This window comes from Sminthopsis crassicaudata, chromosome 1 (assembly GCF_048593235.1).
Source record: "Sminthopsis crassicaudata isolate SCR6 chromosome 1, ASM4859323v1, whole genome shotgun sequence".
In the NCBI taxonomy this organism is placed as follows: domain Eukaryota; kingdom Metazoa; phylum Chordata; class Mammalia; order Dasyuromorphia; family Dasyuridae; genus Sminthopsis; species Sminthopsis crassicaudata.
Window position 1 is genome coordinate 496,243,648 of NC_133617.1, and position 24,530 is coordinate 496,268,177.

A 24,530-nucleotide genomic window follows, 5' to 3' on the forward strand; every position below is an offset into this window, starting at 1 on the left:
CTTCCCTCTTCCGCAGCTTCGGCCACCTCCCTTTTCTGGCTGAAAGGCCGACCCTAGTGTCCCCTACACAAAAGAAATACGGGCCTCCAGTTCCCGCCCTCTATTCTCGGTCCCTAAGTGTGAGGTGAACCCACCCTGGCAGCTGGGCCGCCGCTGGGCGGGGCGGAAACCCGGAGCCGGAGCACCGGCCGCCGGAGATAATGAGAGGGAGAGGAGGAGCCCAAGCCTTGTTAGTGGACTCACTCACTTGGGCCAGGTGGATCAGATCTAGCTGTCCGTCCTGGAAGTCGGAGGACGAAGAGAAAGGGCAGCGAGGGGCTCCGCCACTTGTCGTTCCTCCTCTCCAATTGCTATGAGACATTTTTTTTCTTAGGGTTGCAAGAGAGGCTTTTCTCACCGCTCCCCCACGCCCCTCCTCCTCCTCACCGGACTTCAGCAAAGAGCTGCCGGAGCCACTGAATATGCGGGGATAGCCTGTCGAATTCAGCCGAAGCTTCTGAATCCCGGGTTGACTTTTGACTCCTAAAGAGGGGAGGACCAGTGGTTGGGGCCTTTCGTGCACTGTAGACCAGAAGATCCTCTATGAGCTACTTGCCCCCTTTTCTGTCCTTGGCACTGGACAATACGGATCAGAGCCTTGTAGGGAGGGGGTGATTCGGAAGCTTGCCTCTGTTTTCTTGATTTCCTCCAGCAGACGTCAAAAGCAAACATGGGCTGTTTCTGTGCAGTCCAGGAAGAATTTTATTGCGAAGTTTTACTCTTGGATGAGTCAAAGTTAATTCTCACTACCCAACAGCAAGGGATCAAGGTAAGCAGAACTGGTTTTGTTTACATTCGAGTTACCCCGGACACTTGTCCTCAAAGGGCTTTGTCTAGTATGGAGCCATAGAAGGGTGAGTGGGTGGTGGTAAATACTAGTTGGATAAACGCTGTTGTGGGGGATATTCTTCACAGCCTTCGGATGATCATGTCAAAAAAGATTTAATTTTGAATTTCGTTTCTAAAATAGAAAAAACAAATGATGGTGCAAACATTGGATTACCGGTCATTAGCAACCATCTTCTGGTAGCCCCAAGAAAAATACGAATGGCATCTTATAGTCTAAACACGCACGCCTCCCCCAAAGGAACAGAATCGCGGGTACACATTTGCATGCATCACATGGCATATATATGTCGAGGGCACGACTTCTAAACTATTTGTCATAGCTTTTTTTTCTCCGTGAGTTTATTGTGTGACCTGCTACTTCATTCTCAGTAATCCACACTGGATTGTTGTTAGTTGCCTGGGATGCAGGAGTGGTAACCCTAAGTATTGTACATACAAAATATTAATCTTTCATCAAGTAATCTAATTTTACTCACCCACCCACCTCTAATAGTTACTATGTGTGACCTTAGACTCTGAGTTTCTGTTTCTTCTATAAAATAAGAGGTTCTGTGTCACAAGTTTTTGTGTCAAGTTAAGTTAAATGCTGCTCCCGGGCTGGTTTCCCCGTTTGTGTTTTAAGAGATACAAAACTTCGCTTCTGTTGTAGGTCATTGAAAGGCAACTACCATACTATTAAAACCAATAAAACCCAAACATATTATCTCATTAATATTGATGAATCCTAATGGATGTCAATTGTAAACTCCTGCATTTAATTTATTCTTCATGTGTCTTACAATAGTGCTTGTTAATAGCTTTTAAAGAGTTCAGCAAATGCTTATTGCTCTTTATGTGCTGGACATACCGGGCTGTCTTGGACATTGTATGAGATGCAAAATTTAGAAAAGATATGGTACTTGGTCTATCCCAGATCAAGTATAATGTGGGATATAATAGGATTTAGAATTGCCAGGGACCTTGAAAAGAGTTTACTTCAATACCCTCCCTCACCCCTTTTACAAATGAGAAAACTGAGACCTAGAGAGGTGAAGTGGCGTGCTCACAGAAGTAGGAAGTACGCTGTAGCGTAATGATAGGAGGAGCAGCGAATTTGGTGTGAAGGACCCAGGTGCAAATCCCACCTCATTAGCATTCTCCTTCAGATCTTTAGAGAATTCCTTTAACTTCTCCAGGATTTGGTTCCTTATCTTAAAAATAAGAGAATTTGATGATAAGATTCTCTAAGGTCCTTTCCAGATTTATTTATTGTCCTCTAAAACTAATATTTTTTTTTCTATTTCATTAGGTTTATGTGAGTCGAAATACATGCCTTTTTTCCTCTTTAAGTTTTGAAACATCTAGTCAGATATCATTAAAAGTATTTAGGATTCAAATCTAATAGGTGCTATTGCTGCTTTAAAAAGAGCAGCTAGTCACTAGTGAGATAGCTTATTAAATTAACTCTTTCTTTAGTTGCAACATTTGAGAACATCTTGTCCCTCGGGCTATTGTGACTAAATAGAAGATGAATTACCCTATCTAGTAGAGATACTCTTAATTCGAATACAATAGGTTTCCTTGGGTAGGAAATACTTTCTCCTTTTAAAGGTTTAAGGAAAAGAAAACCTTGACTTGACATTAAGAAGAAACACTCTATGGCCTACTATAGGGCTTCTTAAACTTTTTCCATTTGTGACCCCTTTTTGGTGCAGAAATGTTTATTCTACTTTGGAAGTATAGGTATATATATTAAGTAGGTAAACAATTTTTTTAATTATAGCTTTTTATTGACAAAACATATGCATGGGTAATTTTTTTAACATTAACCCTTGCAAAAATTTCTGTTCCAACTTTTCCCTTCCTCCTCCACTCCCTTCCCTAGATGGCAGGTAGTCCCATACATGTTAAATATGTTAAAGTATATGTTAAATATAATATATGTATACATATTTATAGTTATCTTGCTACACAAGAAAAATCGGATTTAGGAAGAAGGTAAAAACAAAATAAGAAAAACAAAAATGCAAGCAAACAATAACAGAAAGAGTGTAAATGCTATGTTGTGGTCCACACTCATTTCCCAGTGTTCTTTCACTGGTTCTGTTCATTACTGATCAATTGGAATTGATTTGGATCCTCTCATTGTTGAAGATATCCACTTCCATCAGAATTGGTCCTCATATAGTATTGTTGTTGAAGTGTATAATGATCTCATTCTTCTCATTTCACTTAGCATCAGTTCATGTAAGTCTCTCTGTATTCATTGTGCTGGTCATTTTTTTTTTTTCCTGAGGCTAGGGTTAAGTGACTTGCCCATGGTCTCACAGCTAAGAAGTGTTAAGTGTCTGAGATCAGATTTGAACTCTGGTCCTCTTGAATTCAGGGCCGGGTCTCTAACCACTGCGCCACCTAGCTGCCCCCTTGCTGGTCATTTCTTACAGAACAATAACATTCTGTAACACTCATATGCCACATTTTTTCAGCCATTCTCCAATTGATGGACATCCAATCAATTTTCAGTTTCTTGCCACTAAAAAAGGGCTGCTACATACATTTTTGCACACCCTTTCCCTTCTTTAATATCTCTTTGGGATATAAGCCCAGTAGTAACACTGCTGGATCAAAGGGTATGCATAGTTTGACAACTTTTTAAGCATAATTCCAAATTGCTCTCCAGAATGGTTGGATCCATTCACAACTCCACCAACAGTGCATCAGTGTTCTAGTTTCCTCACATCCCCTCCAACATTCAAGTAGATATACAAATTAAACACTTACTGATGATAAATGATAATTTTGTGACTCTTGTATTCAGTTATTTGACTTCACATGGGATTGCAACCAACACTTTAAGAAGCTTTCATATACTGTATTGGTTGAACAGATATATAAACAAAATCAATAATTTTTTAGCCACAGAAGTAGGAAGTACGCTTTTTCAGCATGCAGAAAGTTATTGATTTTGAGTATCTGAGTTATCTGAGTATCTGATCCAGAAACATGGACATTTTTCCAGACTCAAATTTTCTAGTGTTAACTTTTCAAACTACATATATGTATGTATGTATGTCTGTATACACATGTGTATGCTATTTTGTCATGTTAGAAACAGGGCTCTGATCTAATGAAACAATTTTGTGAAAGAAATATGAATAACACTGAATTTCCTAATAACTTTTTAAAAATTGCTTGATGGTGCTTATCTTCTTTTTTTTTTTTTTCCCCTGAGGCTGGGGTTAAGTGACTTGCCCAGGATCACACAGCTAGGAAGTGTTAAGTGTCTGAGATGGTGCTTATCTTCTACACTTTGAAAATTGGTTAGTAATTCAAAAGCAATAAACCCTTTTGTAATGTTGCAGAATTTGGATATAAGCCATATAGATAAACAATAATTTAAGTAAGCTGTTGTTAGAAGTAGTAACCACTTTTCTGAACAAGTGGAATGGTAGGCATCACTCTAAAGAAGATGATAGTTTCCACTTTTCTTGTTCCCTCCATTGACCATGACACTGGATAAGAGGGGCCAGTGAAAAATAAGATATCAAGATGGGAGAGAGAGATTTGATATCAGACTAATTTCATTTGTATTCTTGGATGGGAGAGGTATCATTCTGCAAACTCTTAGTGTTTGTCATGTGTGTTCTCTGCACATGCATCTTAGTCCCTTTATATGTTAACTTTGATTTCCCTTTCCCCAAAGAACTTGTCTATAGAAGGGAAATGCTTTCCTGAATTTATTTCCTTTTTCTTGGTGTGCATAGCATGTTTTGTTATTGTTGATGATATTGTTGTTTTTGTTTTGTTTTGGTTTTTTACTATTGACCTTCTAAATCCTACCAAATAAATATGTTTTTCAGTTATTTCAAACATTCTATCTGAATGAGCATAAATAGGAAATATACTAATGGGGGATCTTGAAAATAATAAATGTAAAACAAACCTCCATCATTATCCTTTGTAAGTAGTAATAAACTAGTATAATTGTAAAAAAAAAAAAAAAAGTAATCACTTTTCAAAAGATTTAGCCCATTTTAATATCACAAAAGCATGTAACAGTCATTCTGATGGCGTATGTTTAATACAAATGTCTGTTAAAATAAAGCACACTATATTACTGCCATGAAAAGCATTTACTAAGTATTTGCCTATTTTTTTACACATTATCTTTATGAAATATATTTGTCTTCTACAGAGTGATACAAATTTTCAACTTCTTCCCTATTTTATTGTAAATAAAGTTGATTTTCTTGCCATCTCCTTTAATTAACTTATTGACTTTATTTTAAAGTTTAGAAACTAAGAATTGTTATTGCAGTTTTCTAACATGATTTGCATAATAAAATATATATCTGGCATTTTAAAATATCTCATTTGAGTCTCATAACTACCCTGGGAGATAGGTGCTTTTATTATCTGTTTTATATTTAAGGAAACTGAGACAAGCAAGTTAAGTGATTTGCCCAAGGATTCACAAAGCTAGTAAATATCTGCTCTATCTGCTATGCTGCTTAGCTGCCTCAGTACTTCAATGCTTTAATGCTATTGATTATAATTCATTAATTATTAGGCAAAGTAAAACTAATGACTATTTTAATTAGCTTAGCTCTATTTTCTTTTTTTTTTTTTTTTTTTTTTTTGAGGCAATTGGGGTTAATTGACTTGCTTAGTCTCACTCAAATAGGAAGTGTTAAGTGGTCAAATTTGAAGTCAGATTCTTCCTGATTTTGGGGTCAGTGCTCTATTCACTCCATCATCCAGCTGCTTTTTAGTTCTATTTTCTGAACAGAAATTGACAATTGTCAAAGTATTCCCAAGTATGCATAATTTTGAAAAGGATCTTTAGCCAAACTCTACTTCTTGTGGATTGAACAAGTACAGGCATTTGAATGAAAATTAGTAATATTTTCCTTCAAAAAAGTGAAATTAAATGATTTCTTGAATAGTTATTAAATAAATATGGTTACATCAAAATGTGACCATTAGAATCAAAGTTAAGTGAATAAATTAAGACAAAATAAGCTGAAAGAGAACTTTGTGAATTGTTAAACTGTTAGTATTTTTTTTCCTATAAAACTTGATTATTGACATAGGGTTTAAATTAAGAACTGATACTACAAAATAAAAATACAACAATTTCTACCCTTAGTTGCTGTATGTACACACACATATACTTTACAACTGGGATAGAGCCTGGACCTGTGGTTTCATTTTATTTTATTTTTTAATTGAATGGGAGAAAGAGGAGGAAGGTTACCAGGAGCTAAGGGGATGTGGAAAGCCTTTAACGTAGGTGGAAATAAGTGATTCTAAGAGATGAAAAGGAGGGAGTATTTTTCATCTATAGGAGAGAACTGGTGCAAAAGGCACCATCATCCTATGATGGTCAGTATGATAAACAACAAGAGGATTAGTTGGATTGGACTATAAAATGTTCAGTAAAGCTGAACTAGTAGATTATGACCAGGTTGTGAAGAGTTTGAAATGTCAAACAGAGAAGTTTCTATTTGATCTTAGAAATAATCAAGAGCTATTGGATTTTATTGAATTATGACAGTGACATATTGAAAAAAAAGGTAATTCCCATATTTTTTTAATACATAATTACTCTTGATTGGTTGTTCCTCTAAACCACTAGTTAAATATACATAATGTACACCCATTTTTAATACATTCCTGGAAAATGTTATAAAATTAATTTCTATAAACAAAATCCTATTTTCCCATTAACTTGTTTTGTAACTGAGAATATTGATTTGGAAAATATTTTATTTTAGAGACATAACAGTCTTTTACTTAAGTTAATCCAGAATTTCAGTGTTACACAGGACAACTGGAATTTTTCCTTACATCATCTAAATGAAGTCATTGACTCCAAAGTCAAGAACAAATAAAATTCCTTTTTCACAAAAGAGCCCTTTAGATACTGGAAACCAGCTATCCTTTCCTATCCTTCTTCTGTTTTTTCATTTGAAACATCTCTATTCCTTTAAAATCAGTCATTTAATAAACATTTATTAAGTGCCTATTATGTGCCAGGCATTGTGCTAAGCCCTGGAGATACAAAAAGAGCCCAAAGTTCAAAAATACTCTAATGATAATTTTTTAAGGCACAAAGATTCATGATCCTTTACCATCTCAGTCCTCTGGAGATTCTTCAGGTTATTAATGTTCTTCTTAAACTGTAGTGGAAACTAGTTGAACTCAGTACTTAAATATGTTTGGATTAGGATAAGTAAAGTGGGATTGTCTTCTTCCTGAAAGCTCTGCTCTTTTGACTGCAACCCAACCTTTTATCAGCTTATTTGGCTGGTTCACAGTGAGTCTGTGGCTCTCTCATTTATGTTAGACTTTACATTTCTGCCTCATGGTTTATTTTAGTAGAATCAGTCCTATGTTCCAGTCCAATGGACTCCAGAGTTTTTTGATCAATTTTGTACATTTGCTTATTTAAAAATAATAATACATGTACTGAAGTACTGTAATAGAAAAATTCAGAAGCATGGGATAAAGATGAAACAACCAAATTATAGACAAATAAAATATGTACATTACAACTAGTATAACTGTTGGAATCAGAAAAAAACCCAACCCATCAAATCAAATAGGATGACCATATATATAGCTATAGTCCAAAAATAAAAGGAATCCATATTTTCAAGTCCATTGCTAAGTTGCTACTATTCTCACATCTAGATTGAGCATAAAATATGATGCTACAAGGAATGATTATATGCTATGCCATTAAATTGTTGATTCGAGGTTTTGTAAGCTTAAAAAAAGTAAAAATGTTGGCACTATAAATATTAATCAGATAAAGTCAAGTTGAACCCCCCCCAAAAAATCTTTTTTCCTCTCCTTTACTCTTGAATATGCATTTATGTTTTAAAATTACAGGATTATAACCTCAGAGTTGAAAGTCCCAGAGAGGTTTTCTAATACAACCTTCATTTTTTAAAAGAGGAAAAAAGGTCCACACAGGTTATTTAAATGCCCATTGTTACATCCTTTCATGGATCACTGCCCTGTCATGACAGAAGGACTCATATAGCTCAATGAAACTGTGAACCATGCTCTTCAGCATTAGTTAAGATGGACAAGTCCTAGTGGAGAGTTCTGACAAAGGTGATCCACAGGAGAAGAAAAAAAATAAACTTTTCTTGTTTCTTTGCCAAGAAAACTACATGGACAGAATTAAAAGGATAAAAGATATGACATTAGGAGATAAGTCCTCCAGTTTTGAAGGCATCCAACATGCTACTGGAAAAGAGCAGAGGACAGCTACAAATAATTCCAATACTAGTAAAGTGTCTGGACCAAAGCTGAAAGATAGCTTAGCTGCGAATATATTTGGTGATAAAAGGAAAGTCTGATTGATTCTGTTAAGATTGATATTGCATAGGAACCTGGAATGTAGTCAAATAGAAGGTAGAAAGATTAAACATTCATATCTTGGGTACAGGGAACTCAAGTAGATAGGAGAGTGGGTGAATTTAATTCAAGTGATCATTACATCTACTATTCTGGACAAGAATACTTCAGAAGAAATGGAATAATAGCCCTTATAAGTCAACAAAAGAAAAAGAAAAGCAATATTGGGGTATAATCTCAAAAATGATAAAATGATAGATATCTGTTTGAATTCAAGACAAATTATTCAATATCACAGTAATACAAATCTATACTCCAACCACTAATCCTGAAGAGGTCAAAGTTGATGAATTTGATGAAGACATAACATTCTAGGAAAAAAAAAACCACCCAAAAAAGTTGTTATATTCATCATAGGGGATTAGAATTCTAAAGTAGGGAATCAAAAAATAATTGCCATAACAGACGAATTTGACTTTAGAGTACAAAGTGAAACAGGGCAGAGACTAATAGAATTTTGTCAAGATAACTCACTTATCTTAGTAAGCTCTTTTTTTCAGCAACCCAAAAGCAATTCTATACATAAACAACGCCAGATAATCAATATTGAAATCAAATTGATTATATACTTTGTAGCCAGGAGTGGAGAAATTCTATACAGTCCATTAAAACAAGATTTAGAATTGATTGTGGCTCAGATCATGAGCTTGTTATTGAGAAATTCAGACTTAAATTGAAAAAAGAAAAACCATACTATAGAGGTATATCTAAATAATATCTCTTATTAATATGAAGTGAAAGTGATGAATAGATTTAAGGGCTTAGATTTGGTAGACGTACCTGAAGAGCTATGGTAGAGGTTGGAAATGTTATATAGAAGGCAGTAACAAAAAACATCCCTCTCCAAAAGAAAAGTGAGAAACCAAAATGGCTGTCGGATGAGGTTGTATAAATAGTTGAGGAAAGAAGGAAAGCAAAGAGGTAAAGAAGAAATGCAGAATTCTAGAGAATAACACAGAGAAGTATGAAGATTTTCTAAATGAGCAATGCAGTGAAATAGAAGAAAATAATGGAATGGGAAAGATGAGAGATGTCTTCCAGAAAATTAGATATATCGAGGGAATGTTTCATGCACAAATAGGCATGATAAAAGACAAAAGTGGTAGAGACAACATAAATGGAAGAGATTAAGAAGAGGTGATAAGAATATATAGAAGAATTAGACAAGATAGGTCTGAACATCACTGATAATCATGAATTTTCTACAGTCAGACATCCTGGAGAATGAAATCAAGTGGGCTTTAGGAAACATTGCTTACAATAAGGATAGTGGAAATGACATAATTCTGGCTAAGCTATTTAAATTCTGGAAGGTGATGCTGTTAAAGTACTATAGTCAATATTCCAGTAACCTTGAAAAACTCAACAGTGGCCTGGTATGTCCCAATTTTAATGAAGTTGGCAATGCCAAAAAATGTTCAATTTACCAGACAATTGCATTCATTTTTAAAGCTAGCAATAGGAGTAGAGGAATAAGAGACCAAATTGCCACCATTTGCTGGATTATGGAGAAAGCAAGGGAGTTCCAGAAAAAAAAAATCTACTTTGCTTCATTAACTAAACTTAATTAATGCCAGAAAATATAGCAAGTCCTCAGAGACTTGGGAGAACCAAATAATTTTATTTGTTTCCGGAGAAAACTATATGTGGAGCACAAAGCACTAGTTAGAATTGAACTGATTGGTTTAAGATCAAAAGAATACAAGGATAGATTGTTATTTAATTTTTGTTCAGTTATTGTTGTTCTGTCATTTCAGTCATTTAGTTGTGTCTAACTCTTTTTGATTCTATTTGGGGCTTTCTTAATAAAAATTCTGGAGTGGTTTGCTATATCCTTTTCCTGCTCATTTTACAGATGAGAAAACTGAAGCAAACAGAATTGGGACTTGCCCAAGATTACATAGTTAATAAGTTCCTAAGAACAGAATTGAACCAGGAAACTCGGTCTTCTTAACTACAGGCCCAACACTCTATCCATTGTACCACCTATATTCAGAGTCCATGATGTAAAATGCAGGTTGGATGAATTAACAGCTAGAATTATGTTTGGGAGAAATATCACCAATCTCAAATATGTAGATGATATTATTCTGTGGCAAGAAATGAAGAATTAAGAAACTTCTTGATGAGGGCAAAAAAGAAGAGTATAGAAGCTGGCTTGAAACTTAACTATTGAAACTAAAAATTATCATCTTGGCACCTGGTTTCATCACTTCCTGACAGAGGGAGAAGAAATTTTATATTTTTGGGCTCACATTTTGCAGACAAGTACAGAAGCCAGGAAATTAAAAGATCCTTGCTCTCTGGAAGAAAAGCTATGACAAATCTGGACAGCATGCTAAAAATCAGAAGTTTTATCTTGCTACCAATAAGGGTCCATACAGTCAAAGCTATGATTTTTCCAATAACAATGAAAGGCTATGGGAATTGGATTACAAGGAAAGCTGAGAGCTGCAGAATTCATGTTTTTGCATTGTAGACTTAGAGAAGATTTTTTGGAGTGTCTTTTTGAGTAAGATCAAATATATTAATACTTAAAGAAATTAACTTAGACTGCTTTTTGGAAGGTCAAATATTGAAGCTGAAGCTTAAATACTTGAACCACATAATGAGAAGAAAAGACTCATTGGAAAAGCTTAAGTCAGCAGTAATAGCTCTACCTATGGTGTTGAATGGAAGAGAATTAAATTCTGCTTTACTGAATTCTTTGATTTTTGGATGGATTGTGTTACAAAAGTAAATTTTTATTAAAAGCTTATTTAGCCCATGAAATACAATATTAAGTATAGTCATCTTAACACAGTCTCAATTAGTGGCCATTCAGGGATGAATTCTTTGGATACTGAAATTGGTAAAATGATTCCATTTTCTTCCTAGTTTTTGCTCATGTAGGTTTGGGAAGGCTTTATGTTCTTTTTCTTAATTCTGACCATCTCTGTGGCCAGTTATCATTTCCACCTCACAGTCATGAGAAGGAAGCAAAAGTAGACATGGAAGTACTTTGATTCCCATCCTTCTATCTAGGGCCTTAAGCTTGGAGAACGAAATTATGTGTGGGGGGGGGAAGTGAGGGAGCAGGTTAAATAATTCATATTTATTAACTTTTCTAGAGATTAGACGTTCTAAGATATATAAAGGCCCTTTTTGTACTATGTGTAATCTAGCACTGTACTTCAACTTCACCTAATCAGTATTTATTTAAGATTAATAATAAATTTTATTGACATATTGTATTTTTATATCACTTAGATTTCCCCCTATATTTCTTCTTTTCCCCTTTCAAGAGAACTGCCTCTTATTACCAAAAATTTTTTTAAAAAAGAGAAAGAAGGAAAAAAATTAAGCAAAAACAGTCAACATATTGAAAAAATTTGAAGTTATATACACGTGTGAATATGCGTGTATGTGTGTGTATTCTATATTTTTGGATAATCCACCTCTTTAAAAGAATAAGGAGAGATATCTTATGTCTTTTCTCTTATCAGTGTGTAACCGGTCAGGCAAAGGACACATTAGGTAAAAGTCAATTAGCTAACATTTATTAAGTGCTTCTGGTGTACAAGGATACTATGCTATGTTAAGCCTGGGGGAATGTAAAAAAGGCAAAACACAAATAATCTCTGCTCTCAAGGAACTCTCAATCCAGTGGGGGTGGGAGAAAGGAATCAAAGTAAAGGCATTTAAATGGAATAGCTTACTTTAAAAAAAAAAAAAAAAAAGTAGTAATAGAACATGTCTGTATTCCACAAGGTTCAACAAGCCTTAAGACATGAGACAACCTGGAAATTGTTCCCACAACATCCCAAGGGAACACCTGCAATGTCCATATATGGATAGTCCAGTCCACTTGTAGTTTTTCATGTATATGAGCCCTAGCATCATGTGCCAGCATGATGGCTCTCCTCCTCAGGAGGACTTCTACTTGCAAGCTTTTTCCTTACTTTGAAATTAATTGAACTTCTGTTTGATCCCTGACTTTCTTGTTTCTAGCATGCTCTGTTTGGCCTGGCCACCCAAAGGTTAGAAGCCAATCCCAGGCTGGTTAACACAATCAATAATCAATCACCTCACAACTGTTAACTTAGTTAATAGGATAGAAAAGGAAATTGACAAATTCTGGAGAGATGTGAAAAAATAGGTATACCACATGTATAACATATAGCAGATTGCTTGATGTCTTGAAGAGGGAAAGGAAAGGGAAGAATGGAGTTTTTATTTGGAACTCAAAATCTTACAAAAATTAAAACTATCTTTACATGTAATTGGAGAATTTTTTTTTTAATAGCCACACTAATACACTGTTGGAGAAGCTATGAACTGATGTTGGAGAACAATTTGGAACAGTGCCCAGAGGCTATAAAATTATACATACCCTCATGTTCTATATCCCAAAGAGATCAAAGGAAAAGGACCTATATATATGCAAATATGTATAGCAGCCCATTATTTGGGAAATGGCAAAACAAATTGTGGTAACTGATTGTCACAAGATATTCTTGTGCTATAGGAAATGAAGAGGGAAATGGTTTCAAAAACATCTGGAAAGACATACAAGAACTGATGCAAAGTAGTGAGCAGAACCAGAATGTTGTATAAGTAACAGCAATGATGATCAACTGTGAAAAATTTAGCTCCTCTGATCTATATGATGATCCAAGACAATTCCAGAGGAATCAGGATGAAAAATACTAGCCACCTCCAGAAAGAGATTTGCTGAGCCCTTTAACTCAGATGGAAGCATATTTTTTAAATTTTATTTTTCTTGTTTATTTGGGATATTTTGCCATATGGCTAATATAGAAATGTTTTGCATTACTTCACATATAATTGTTATCATATTGCTTGAATTTTCAGTAAATAAGGACCTGAGGAAGAGAAAATTTGAAACTCAAAAAAATTTTGAATGTTAAAGAATTAGAATTTTTAAAAGTTTAAAAATTAATAATCAGTAAATATTTTTTTATGTGCCAGTACTATGCTCACAATCTAATTTTGTATCCTCAAAATAAAAAGGGAAGTTAGACATCCAGTTGGAGTTGTTTGGCAGTTGATGGTATAGAATTAGAGTTCAAGAGCAAGACTGGGGTTGGATATATAAATCTGGGAATAATCTGAACAGATTAGAACCTGAGAAAATTGTTGAGATCAGTGAGAGGGAGGGAGAGAGAAAGGGAAGGAGAAAGAGAAGAGAGAGAGAGACAGAGACAGAAAGACAGACAGAGAGAGAGACAGAGACAGAAAGACAGACAGAGAGAGAGACAGAGGAAAAAAAAAGAAAGAGATCAGAATAGAACTCTGAGATACATTCTCACAGAGATTGGATGATCAGAAGAGATTGAGAAGAAGTTGGATAAATAGGGGAGAACTCAAAGCAATGAGTGAAAGGTGAAAAAATAGACAACCAGTATAGATAGCTTATTTATTTGTTTATTTACTTATTTATTTACAAGTTGAGAGATTAGAGGAGAGATGTAGCAAAACTAAATCAATGTTAGGATTAAATGATTTTTTTTTCTTTTCTTTTTTTTCTTTCTTTTATTTTTATTTTTATTTTTTTTTAGGACAGAGGTAATATAAACATGTTTGTAAGCACTAAGGAAGGAAGCAATAGGTAATTAGAAATATAAAATGAGAGAGAAGGGATATTGAAGAAATGTGCCTCCAAGGTTAGCTCTTGGAGGAGTTGGAAGGGGATAGGATTAAGAGCACTAATTGGTATTTGCATGAAAAATCACTTCTTCCTCAGATCATGAAGCAAACAAAAGAGAGAATAGAGGAAATGTAGAGGTGATTGAAGTGTATGTACTGCTAGGAAGAAGAGCTCATGATAAAAAGCATTTTTTTAATAGTAAAATATGAATTGAGGAAAAATAAAGTGGGAGTATGAGAAAAATAAAGGGAGAAGTAGGATGGATGGCTTGGGATGGGACTAGGGGTGGGAGGTGGGGAAGATTTGCAACAGGAATTGGATAAAGTCAAGATAATTATATAATTTATGGTGATTAAGAAATATAATTATTAGAGTTAAATAAGTAGATGTTTTAGGAATAATCTAGGTTTGGCATTTCAGAAGGAATGAATATGGATTAATATGAAGTTGAACAAATTTTCTATGGGTCAAAATTTGAAAGAGATGAAAATGAAGCAAGGGTAATGATCTAGGATGACTTGCTCAAAATATTTATGTGTGGAGGTGGGTGGGGGAGTATTACTCCAAAGGGCTTAGAGGGATCTGAGGCTCCCTATTCTTTGTTTTTTTTTGTTTTTTTTTTTTTTTTTTTTAATAGCTTTTTATTTTTCCAGATACTTACAAAGATAGTTTTCAACATTGACCTTCTCATTCTCTCCTTTCTTTTTCCACTCATCTCAGCTTTAGGAGATTATTTATGAAGCTTCTCTTTCATCCCACAGATGGTATAGTTTTCTCCCTAATCTGTGAAAGTAGGCAAAGGTGCTCTGCTGTTACAATTCCAGGCTGAGTTGAAAAAGAAAAGTAATTACATGGGTTAAAAAAAAAAAAAGACTCAGCTAGAGTCAAAACAGAAGTACGATCATAGCAGAATCAACTAGCTGAAAATATTGTTTGACTTTTCTTTTTAGTGTTTACGTTATTGTTGTTATTATTTTGCTCAGTCATTTCAGTTGTGACCAACTCTTCATGACCCCTTGGGATTTTCTTAGCAAATATAAAGGAGTGGTTTTTCATTTCCTTCTTTGGATTATTTTACAGATAAGGAAACTGAAACCGTTTAGGTGACTCCCAGGAAACTGAAGTTTAAGTGACTTGCCCAGAGTCACACAGCTAATAAGTATCTGAGTCTGAATTTTAACTTGGACTTTCTGGATTTCAGAATCAATGCTCTATCCATTTTCCCATCCACCTGACCCATAAATATTGTTTTATGAAATCCTCAAATAACGTATGCTTAGGGTAGCCATACAAGTTATATGGGATCTTGAACTTTTTACAAAAAGCATATAGGTGCTTCAATTCACTATGTGGTCTCACTTGTTCATCCTAAACTCATCACACATTGGGAAGTTTAGATTCCCAGAGAAGGTCCAAAATGACATGCCTTAAGAACAAACTCTCTCATGGATTTAAGGCTAACCCTGTTGTGGAAGGAATACATTCCCACTTACCATTACAGACCTTGAACATCAATATAGAACTCTTTTATTTATATAAAACTAGCTGTTTACAGAGATGATTTGTTTGTCTTACGTATAACTATTTACTATACTTAGTAGTAAGACAAGATTATTAATAACAACACAAAGGCTTACTAAAGCAAAAGTAGAAATAATAAAACACCTCAATCCATATATAAATCTGAATCATAGTCCAGATCTTACATGATCATGCTCATTATTTATGGAGGACAGTGGGCACTGATTTGTAGAACTCTGTTAGGGAAAGAAGTGAATGGAGAAATGGAGTATGTTACAGATATGTCTGTACTACAAGAAGCTCTTTCTCTGCTAACTTTGCTTTCAATCTTTACTGCTCTTCAGCTGGCATATCTCTCGTCTTCTATTCTTGAACTTAAAAAAGGTATTTTTTTAAACTTACAGTTCTGAAAATGAATATACTATCTTGATTTGTTTGAACTCCCCAATTATCTCACTGACCAATTGAAATACAGAATGGTTTGACAAATCAACAATCCTTTTCAATGACCAAGAATAAACTTGGCTGGAAGGACAGAATCAGTGACCCTGAAACTAGTTTAGCTCAAATAAGCATTGGATGGCCTTTGAGTTATCCGCTAACTTTGGACTCCTTGGAACATCCCATTCATCTTGTTGTCTGTAGTTGAGCCTTGGATTCCCTGCTTCATCCGGTTTATCTTGTTTACTGTTCAATGTACCAAGAAGTCATTGCCTTCCTTCCTGGAACTCTCAGCCCATAACACGCCCTTTTCCCTCTTCAGATCAGCTCATTTCCTGCCTCTTTTGTTAGAAAATTATATAAACTACTTCCTGCTTTCTCCAAACTGTTTTAGCATTAACTGTCTGCTCCACATGCATGTTTGAACCTGCTTAAGAAAAATCACTTTTACAGGAACTGTCTCCTGCTGGTTTTCTTCCCTTTGGGAAAGAGTGCTGAAGTATTCCTGCCTCAGTTTACACCATAAACCTTAAAAGGGAACTGAGAAAATGTTATATTCTTAACTCTTTAGACTGGCTTAGAAAATACAGAACAACTGTATTTAGAAAATACAAACAAACTCATCAATTTGTTCAGGGTCCTGATTTTGCTCACTTAACTTGATGTGGGTTGTGCTCCCTTTAAGAAACTAGTCCTTTCAGACTGATTTATTTTGATTCCCAACCTCTCCTAGCTGATGCATTAACAATTCTAGAAGATGTGGGTTGTGCTCCCTTTAAGAAACTAGTCTTTTCAGATTGATTTATTCCTTTCTAATTCCCAATCCCTCCTGGCTGATAAATTAACAATTCAAGAAGCTAAGACCTTTGATTCACAAATCCTAGTCAAAAGCATCCTTCTGAATTCCAAAAGGAGATCCTTGTTCTTCCCAGCCCCCATTGGATCTGAGCCAACTTGGGACTCCACTATTGAGCCCCTTTAGTTAAATCTTTCATTATAAAAGAGCCAAGCAGCCTTATGCCAAGGATCTCTGCCCACTGGAACACTGTTTCCGGTGCCCTCTTACCTCTACCTTCAACTTTACTAAATAGACTTTAACTTTACTTCCAAACCCCATAATAAACCTCTTTTATCAATCTAGGTTTTCGAGTCTGTAAATTTCTTTACAGGGGACTCTTGAACCGCTACTAGACCTCATTTAACTCTATATCCTTGCACCGAATCCAAAGAGGTTGCAGGAGAGTCTATTTGACTCCTTATACTCCAAACCTGCCACTAGACCTCAGTTAAACCCTAATTTCATTTGGGTACCCCAATTCTAAACCTCATCAAACTTTTAGCAAAAATAGCTTAGAGCAAAGTAGAGCAAGACTGCTCTGTACAAAGCACACAAGTTCACCTTGCTCTTTTCTTACTAGGAGTCTTCATTACCCAGTCAATTTATAGAAAATACAATTCATGGCATAATAGCTTAAGTTGACTCTGAACAATGAAGTAGAAAAAGAAAGCATACAACCATTCTAATTGGGTTTGCTATAAATTTATGTTACATAGCTTCATAAGTGGCTCTTCTAAACCTTTTTATTCTTCTTCAAACTTCTCATGATTCCCCCTTCCCTCATTCTCTTAGTGGAAAACCTTGCTCATAATTTAGAGAAAATATCTCTTTTCTTCTTCATCTCCTATCAAAAAGTGCTTTCTAATACTTTCCCCCCCTTCACTCTTGTTTTATTGGTCTTATTCTTATGAAAGCTAACCCCTCTATCTGTTCAAGCTATCCCATTCTATCCCATCTCCTCCAGCAGACTGACCTCCTCTATCATCTTCATTCTTTCATTTATTTTCAATCTTTCCCTGTCTATTGGCCTACTTTTCCTATTGCCTACAAATTTGCCCATGTCTCCCTATCTTTTATTTGATTCCATTCTTGCTAACTATTATATTATTTCTCTTCTCAACTTCTGGAAAAAAGAGCTGCCACTTTCTTTCCTTTCACCGTTTTCTAAACCCCTTACAATCTAATTTTCAACCTTATTATTCCATTAAAATTGTTGTCTTCAAAGTTACTGATGATCCCTTTTTTGCCAAATCCAAGGTCTTTTCTCAATATTTATTCTCCCTGACCTTTACAATTTTTAAATTTAAAATGAATAACCAATATACCTCTGAATAGTACTGCCCCACTGGGGACCCAACTGGAACTGGTCAACTGGGAAACTGCTTCCTTCTTCCCTTCCTCCTTTCTTCTCTTTCTTCCTCACTCTCTCCCTTTCTTCTTCCATTCCTCCCTTCCCTTCTTTCTTCTTACCTTCCTCCCTCCTTACCTTCCATCTTTCCTTTCTCCTTTTCTCCTCTCCTTATTTTCTTCCCTCCTTCCCTACTTTCTTCCCTCTCTCCCTCCCTTCCTTCCTCCCTTTCTATATTCTACCTCCCTTTCTCCTTTCTTCCTCCCTTCGTCTCTTCCTTTCTATCTCCCTCCCTCCCATTTTATATTAATGGTTTTCAAATCTGCCTTTCCTGCTCCAATTTCTCTCTTCACCTACATTCTCCCATCTCCAACTGTCTTTCAGACATTTTGAACTAGATGGTCAATAAATATCATAAGCTCAATATATGCAAAACCAGAACTCATTATCTCTCTCACTAATCTCTTCCCTACTCCTACCTTTCATAAGGGCAATATCCTTCTCCTAGTCCCTCAGACATATAGACACATAGACATATAGGGGTCATTTTAGATGACTCTCTCTTGTTCCCCATACCTAAGATATTGCCAAGGCCTATGCAACATCTCTCAGATATGTCCTCCTTCTCTCCTGTGCCACTGTCACTATTCTACTGCAGAACTTCATCACCTCATCTCTTGATTACTGCAATAGCCAGCTGGTAGGTCTGTCTGCCTCAAGCCTCTCCCTATTCCGATCCATTCCTAAAGCACAGGTTTTCCTAAAGCACAGCTCCAACTATGTTACCCCCTACTCATAAACTCTAGCAGCTTCCTATTTCCTTTAATATCAGATAATCAAGTATTCTATTTGGCATTCAAAGTCCTTCATCACCTAGCTCCCTCCTGTTTTGCCAGTCTTCTTACATCTTACTTCTTGACATACATTCTTTAATTTAGTGGCTCCTCCATAAACAAGACATTTCATTGCTTGGCTCTTGACATTTTCTCTGAACAATCCCTCCTCTGATCAAACCCTGGCTTTTTTTAACTCCCAACTAAAATTTCATCTTCTATGTGAAACCTTCTCCAACCTTATTAATTCCAGGTCTTTCCCTGTTAATTATTTCTTTTTAATTCTGTATATTGCTTTTTTGGTACATATTTGTTTGCATGTTGTCTCACCCATTAGATTGTAAGTTCCTTGAAGGAAATCACTGTTTTTTACCTCTTTTTGTATCTTTGTTTTTGCTTAGTACAACAGAGTAGAAACATAATAAATGTTTATTGCATGAATGAATGAGCAAAGTAGATAAGCCTACATAGCTTACTCTTTCCTCACCAGAGTTTAGCTTTGTCCATTAAGCTTGATTCAGAAATTAATTCAAATTGGCTCTCTGCACAAAGCCAAAAAGCCCAAGTAGTTTTTCATTCATGAAAGTGAATGAAGCTTTGTTGGCCAATCAACTTGTAGTAAAGAGGGTTTTCAGTAAATCATATACAAAATGTTTCTTCCCCTCTCTGGTTTTCCTCTCAAATTAGAGAGAGCAACATGTACTTTTTTTTTAGGAGGTTTCAGGTCTCTCAGACCTTATGGGCACTAAAACTCATCCAATGAGATGGAGCTTTTCTTCAGTTAAATAGGCCACAGAATTCCAATCTGTAACAAAAATCATTCAGACAGAACTCCAGACTTATTAAATTTATTCAGTATACTGGTGGTTCCTAATTTATTAGGTCCAAGATCTTCATGATTAGGGATCCCTCTCTGCTTGGGTAGTAGCTATTTTTATATAATTAGGAGAGCACCAAGGAGATGTGATAATCACTGGTTTGTCAATTCCAAATCTTAAGATTATCTAAGAGAAATGTCTGAAAATTAAAACCACTTTGTCAATAGGCATAGATCATGATCTATGAGACCTTCCACAAGTCATCAACTCCAACTCCTTTCAGCAGGAACTTTCCAAAAGTTGTAAGACTCTTTCAGCAGCATTACAGAACCTTTCACAAGTCATAAGACCCTAATGTTTGATCAGGAGTATCCTAGGGTCCAAGAAAGTTTTGGGTTTGAGGTAAAGGGCCCAAAGGAGTAGACTGTGGTGAGAAGGGTAATATTTGTAGCTCATGAATCTTATTTATTCAGGGCTGGTGATAAAAGTACTGGAATACTTTGCTATTTCATTTTCTATCTCATTTTATAGATGAAGAAACTGAGGCAAATAGGGTTGTCAGCTTAACCCAGAGTCACAGTTAGTGTCTTAGTTAAAATTTGTTATCTCACTCTCCAGATGCTACAATATAACAACAAAGCTCCAAAATTAATCAATTCTATGTTTGTTCAATCTTCATCTCCCCAGTTCTCAGTCTTTACCCATTCTTCTACTGGCTTAACTCGGAGCTTTTTAGTACTTAATGACTTCCATTTCATTTATAATTCACCAAATCTCTCCTATGAAATCAATAGTCCTTATTTAATCATTCTATATTCTATATTCTTCAGACAATTAAGGGTGTGTGTGTGTGTGTGTGTGTGTGTGTGTGTGTGTGTGTGTGTGTGTGTGTGTGTGTGTGAAATATAAAATTTGTAGGACTTTCTTTTTGCCTTTGACTTCCCTAAGGTATATGCCTGTTAGGACCATCTCGGATTCAAGAGTTAGTGGCGTTTCTTTCTTTTGCTTTATATAAAAATGTTCCCCAGAATGGTTAAATTAATTCATAGCACCACCAAAAGTATGCCCATTATCCCACAGCCCTTTCATAGTTATCTATTTTTGATTTGAAAATAATTTTAGTCAGCTTTCTGATTGACATGAAACTTTAGAGATGTTTTAATTTCATTGCTCTTGATTTCTTGTGTGTGTGTGTGTGTGTGTAAAGTGTGTGTGTGTGTGTGTGTGTGTGTATTTGTGGTTTGCAATAGTTTACAATTCTTTTGAAATATTTTCATATTCAGGGCTGCTTTTCAACGTTAGTGTCCATCAGACATTATCTATAGCTTCAACTCTTATCTGTTCCAGTGGGCACATTGGAAGACAGGTAAAGCAGGTATTGTGGAGATTATGTAATCCAAAATATGTTAAACATGTTAAAATATATGTTAAACCCAATATATGTATACCTATTAAGACAATAATTTTGCTGCACAAGAAAAATTAGATCAAAAAGGGAACAAAATGAGAAAGAAAACAAAATGCAAACAATAACAAAAAGAGTAAAAATGCTATGTTGTGATCTACACTTAATTCCCATAGTCCTTTCTCTCGGTGTAGATGCCTTTCTTCATCACAAGATCAATGGACTTGGCCTGGATCATCTCACTGTTAGAAAGAGTCATGCCCATCAGAATTGATCATCATATAATCTTGTTGTTGCCATGTATAATGATCTCCTGGTTCTGCTAATTTCACTTAGCATCAGTTCCTACAAATGTCTCCAGGCCCTTCTGAAATCATCCTGCTGATCATTTCTTACAGAACAATAATATTCCATAACATTCATATACTATAACTTATTCAGCCATTCTCCGAATTATGGGCATTGATTCATTTTCCAGTTTCTTGCCACTACAAAAAGAGCTGCTTCAAACATTTTTGTACATATGGGTCCTTTTCCCTTTTTTATAATTTCTTTGGGATACAGGCCCAGTTCCTCTTTGCGTTCCTCTTTGCTTTCTAATATTGACTTGCTTATTTGGCCAGAACTGGCAAAAGTGTCATTTCCTGCAAAGATTCCTGTTGTTTGGGATCAAATATCAAGTAATCACCTCTATACATGATCAAACCAAAAATATTTGGTGTGGAATTCACAAACTTAACACAGATTGAGTTCTTGGTTTCATTACACTACTGAACAAAACTTGAGTGAATAATTTAGAATTGCTTAAAAAAAGTTGATTTCTTTTTCTTTAAATACGGAAAGAAGGAAACCTCCCTGGAAAATTCAATGATACCATCTTGTTATTATTTTACAGAATTTGCTTATCCTATATTCCTATGAGTAGGAATAGAAATGAGAGAATTAAAAGTTGTATGGAGAAGAGGGAGAGAAGATTAAACAGTTTAAGAAAAGCTTCTTATTTTTGGATCACATTAAATGAAAAAATTTATTCTGCCTGGATTAAAATTATTTTTGAAGATAATAAAATATGAAAGAAAAATGCATTGATAGTTATTGTATATGATTCTGGTACTCTGAATACACAGAGGACCTACCCCCTCCCCCCCAAAAAAATCTCATCTTTAAAGACAAAGGAAATAGGAGTTGTCTGAAAAATAACTTACCCTTTTATAAGGAATTTTCAATCTTTGCCTAAACAAATGTCAAAGAAAAAATATTAACACATGATCCATGTATTTAGTATAAGTTTGCCAGAAACACTTTTAATTCATCATTAATATAATCTCTAAGCTATTTCTAGCCTAGAGAGATACGTGTCCAAACTAGTATATTCACCCAGTGGTCTCAGACATGACTTTTACCCCAAGACAATTTGAGGTAACTTAGGAATCTTGAACAAGAAAAGGATCAGAGTTTGTTAAAATATACTTGGAGGAAGAAAGAAGAAAGCCCTTCAAATATAAAGGAAATTCGATTAACAGAAAACTAATTCATATGAACCACAAACTGTAGAAATTAATTGAATACAGTTCTATAGAACAAAGAAACTTGAAATGTGACCCAAGGTGACTTGCCTAATTATTAATGAAATAAAAGATGCATGCTCAATGACAAAGAAGTGTTCCAAGCATTCCAAAAAGAAAACTGACCTGCACAAATCATTTGTATTTCAAATAAACCAAAATAGAACTACAAGAAAGATAAAAGAATACAGCAACCAAGGACAAAAATCAAAAAAGGTCAACAGAGAAACCATGTTTCCTCTTAAAAGTATATTAAGAGAAAAAGGGGAAAGTGGAAATCAAATAGATATTGTCTTGGAGAAACAACAAAGAAGCCAGAGTCATTGGATTGAGTATATGGTGGTGGGTAAGAAGACTGAAAAGATGTGGGAGGATCTAGATTTTGAAGGGGCTTGAATGACAAAAAAAAAAAAAAAAAAGGATTATATATTTGATCTTGGAGATGATTGGGGGAGGGAATTACTGGAATTTAATTGAAAGGAGGTGGAAGAAGGTGACATGGTTCAACCTATTCTTTAGGAAAATCACTATGGCAGTTTAATGGAGAATGGATTGGAGTGGGGAAAGATGATGAAGGCAGACCCATCACACCAGGCTATTGCAGTAGTCCAGGTCTGAAGTGATAAAGATATATACCAGAATAGCAGCAGTAATAGAAGAGAGAAAGGTTATTTGAAAGTTGTTGAAAAGGTGGAATTGACAGGTCTTGGCGGCAGATTATAGATGCAGTTGGGAAGGGGTGAGTATAAAAGTATAATATGATATATTATGACTGTGGGAGACTTGGTGGTGCCCTCAAAAGTAACAGGGGACATTCTGAATGAGGAAAGGAAAAATGTGAGTTCTACTTTAGATATGTTGAGTTTAAAATGTTTTTTGAGGGCACTCTTATTTTATTCATCTCTTCCCAACTGCATCTATAATCTGCTGCCAAAACCTTACAATTTCACCTTTTCAACAACAAAATCTGCTTCTCCTCTTAGGTTATGTCCTTTACCTAAGGGAAGGGAAATAATCTACCAGTTTAACTAGGATAGAAGCCTTAAGCCAGTTATTCCTTAATAGGCAAGGACAGGGAAATGCATAGTTTTCTCAGGCCAGCAAAGTATAATTGGTTTTCATGGAGGTTTTGGGGACAGGAACTTTGTCTAAAACCATGCAAGAATGGAGCATATACCCAGGCATCAAGTGCCCCACATAACCCTGCTCACATCATCTATGGTTGGTTTATTCTAGTTTCTGATATTTCTCTCCCTAAAGCCTTCCAAACCACAGTCATATAAATCTAAGTTCCAAAAAAATAAAAAAAAATAAAAATCACTAATTGGTGAACTCTGCGTTAGTATTATTTCTGTAGCAGCACTTGCAATAATGCAGATGCTCCAATAGGAACCAGGAAAGTTTGTATTTGTGTATTAAGTTAGATAGGTTAGATCAGTGTCTGCCATAGAAATATAATTAATACACGAAAACCTTGAGAACTCATATCACAATAAAAATTCATAACAACTGCTTATATTTCAGTTTCCTACTTATGCTTTGTGAAAGAAAAATCAATTGTGTTCTCATCAATTATTGTAAAGTAGAATTTCTTTCTGTCACCCTTTAAACATTTTAACAAAGCAGTTTTATCTGTATCACATAATATCAGGATAATTTTTCATTCCAGTGTTACAAGACAATGTGCATCTCCTATCACTATTGAATGCTCCAAAGTGCAGCTAGAGATAAAGTCTGCTTCTAAGAGAGTCAGAAACATCTTTCTAGATATGAGACTATGTCAAAGTGAAGCACAAAACCTGGCTAACCTAGG

General features: G+C 35.2%; 1 protein-coding gene across 1 annotated transcript in view; it reads left to right on the forward strand.

Moving 5' to 3' along the window:
- Positions 1-212: 212 nt before the first annotated feature.
- The window catches only part of LOC141550620 (band 4.1-like protein 4A), a 158,278-nt gene continuing 133,960 nt past the window's right edge, over positions 213-24,530 (forward strand). The window contains exon 1 of the mRNA XM_074281448.1: positions 213-808. Within this exon, the coding sequence (XP_074137549.1) occupies positions 710-808 (99 nt within the window). The 5' untranslated portion in view covers positions 213-709. The remainder of the gene's footprint in view (positions 809-24,530) is intronic.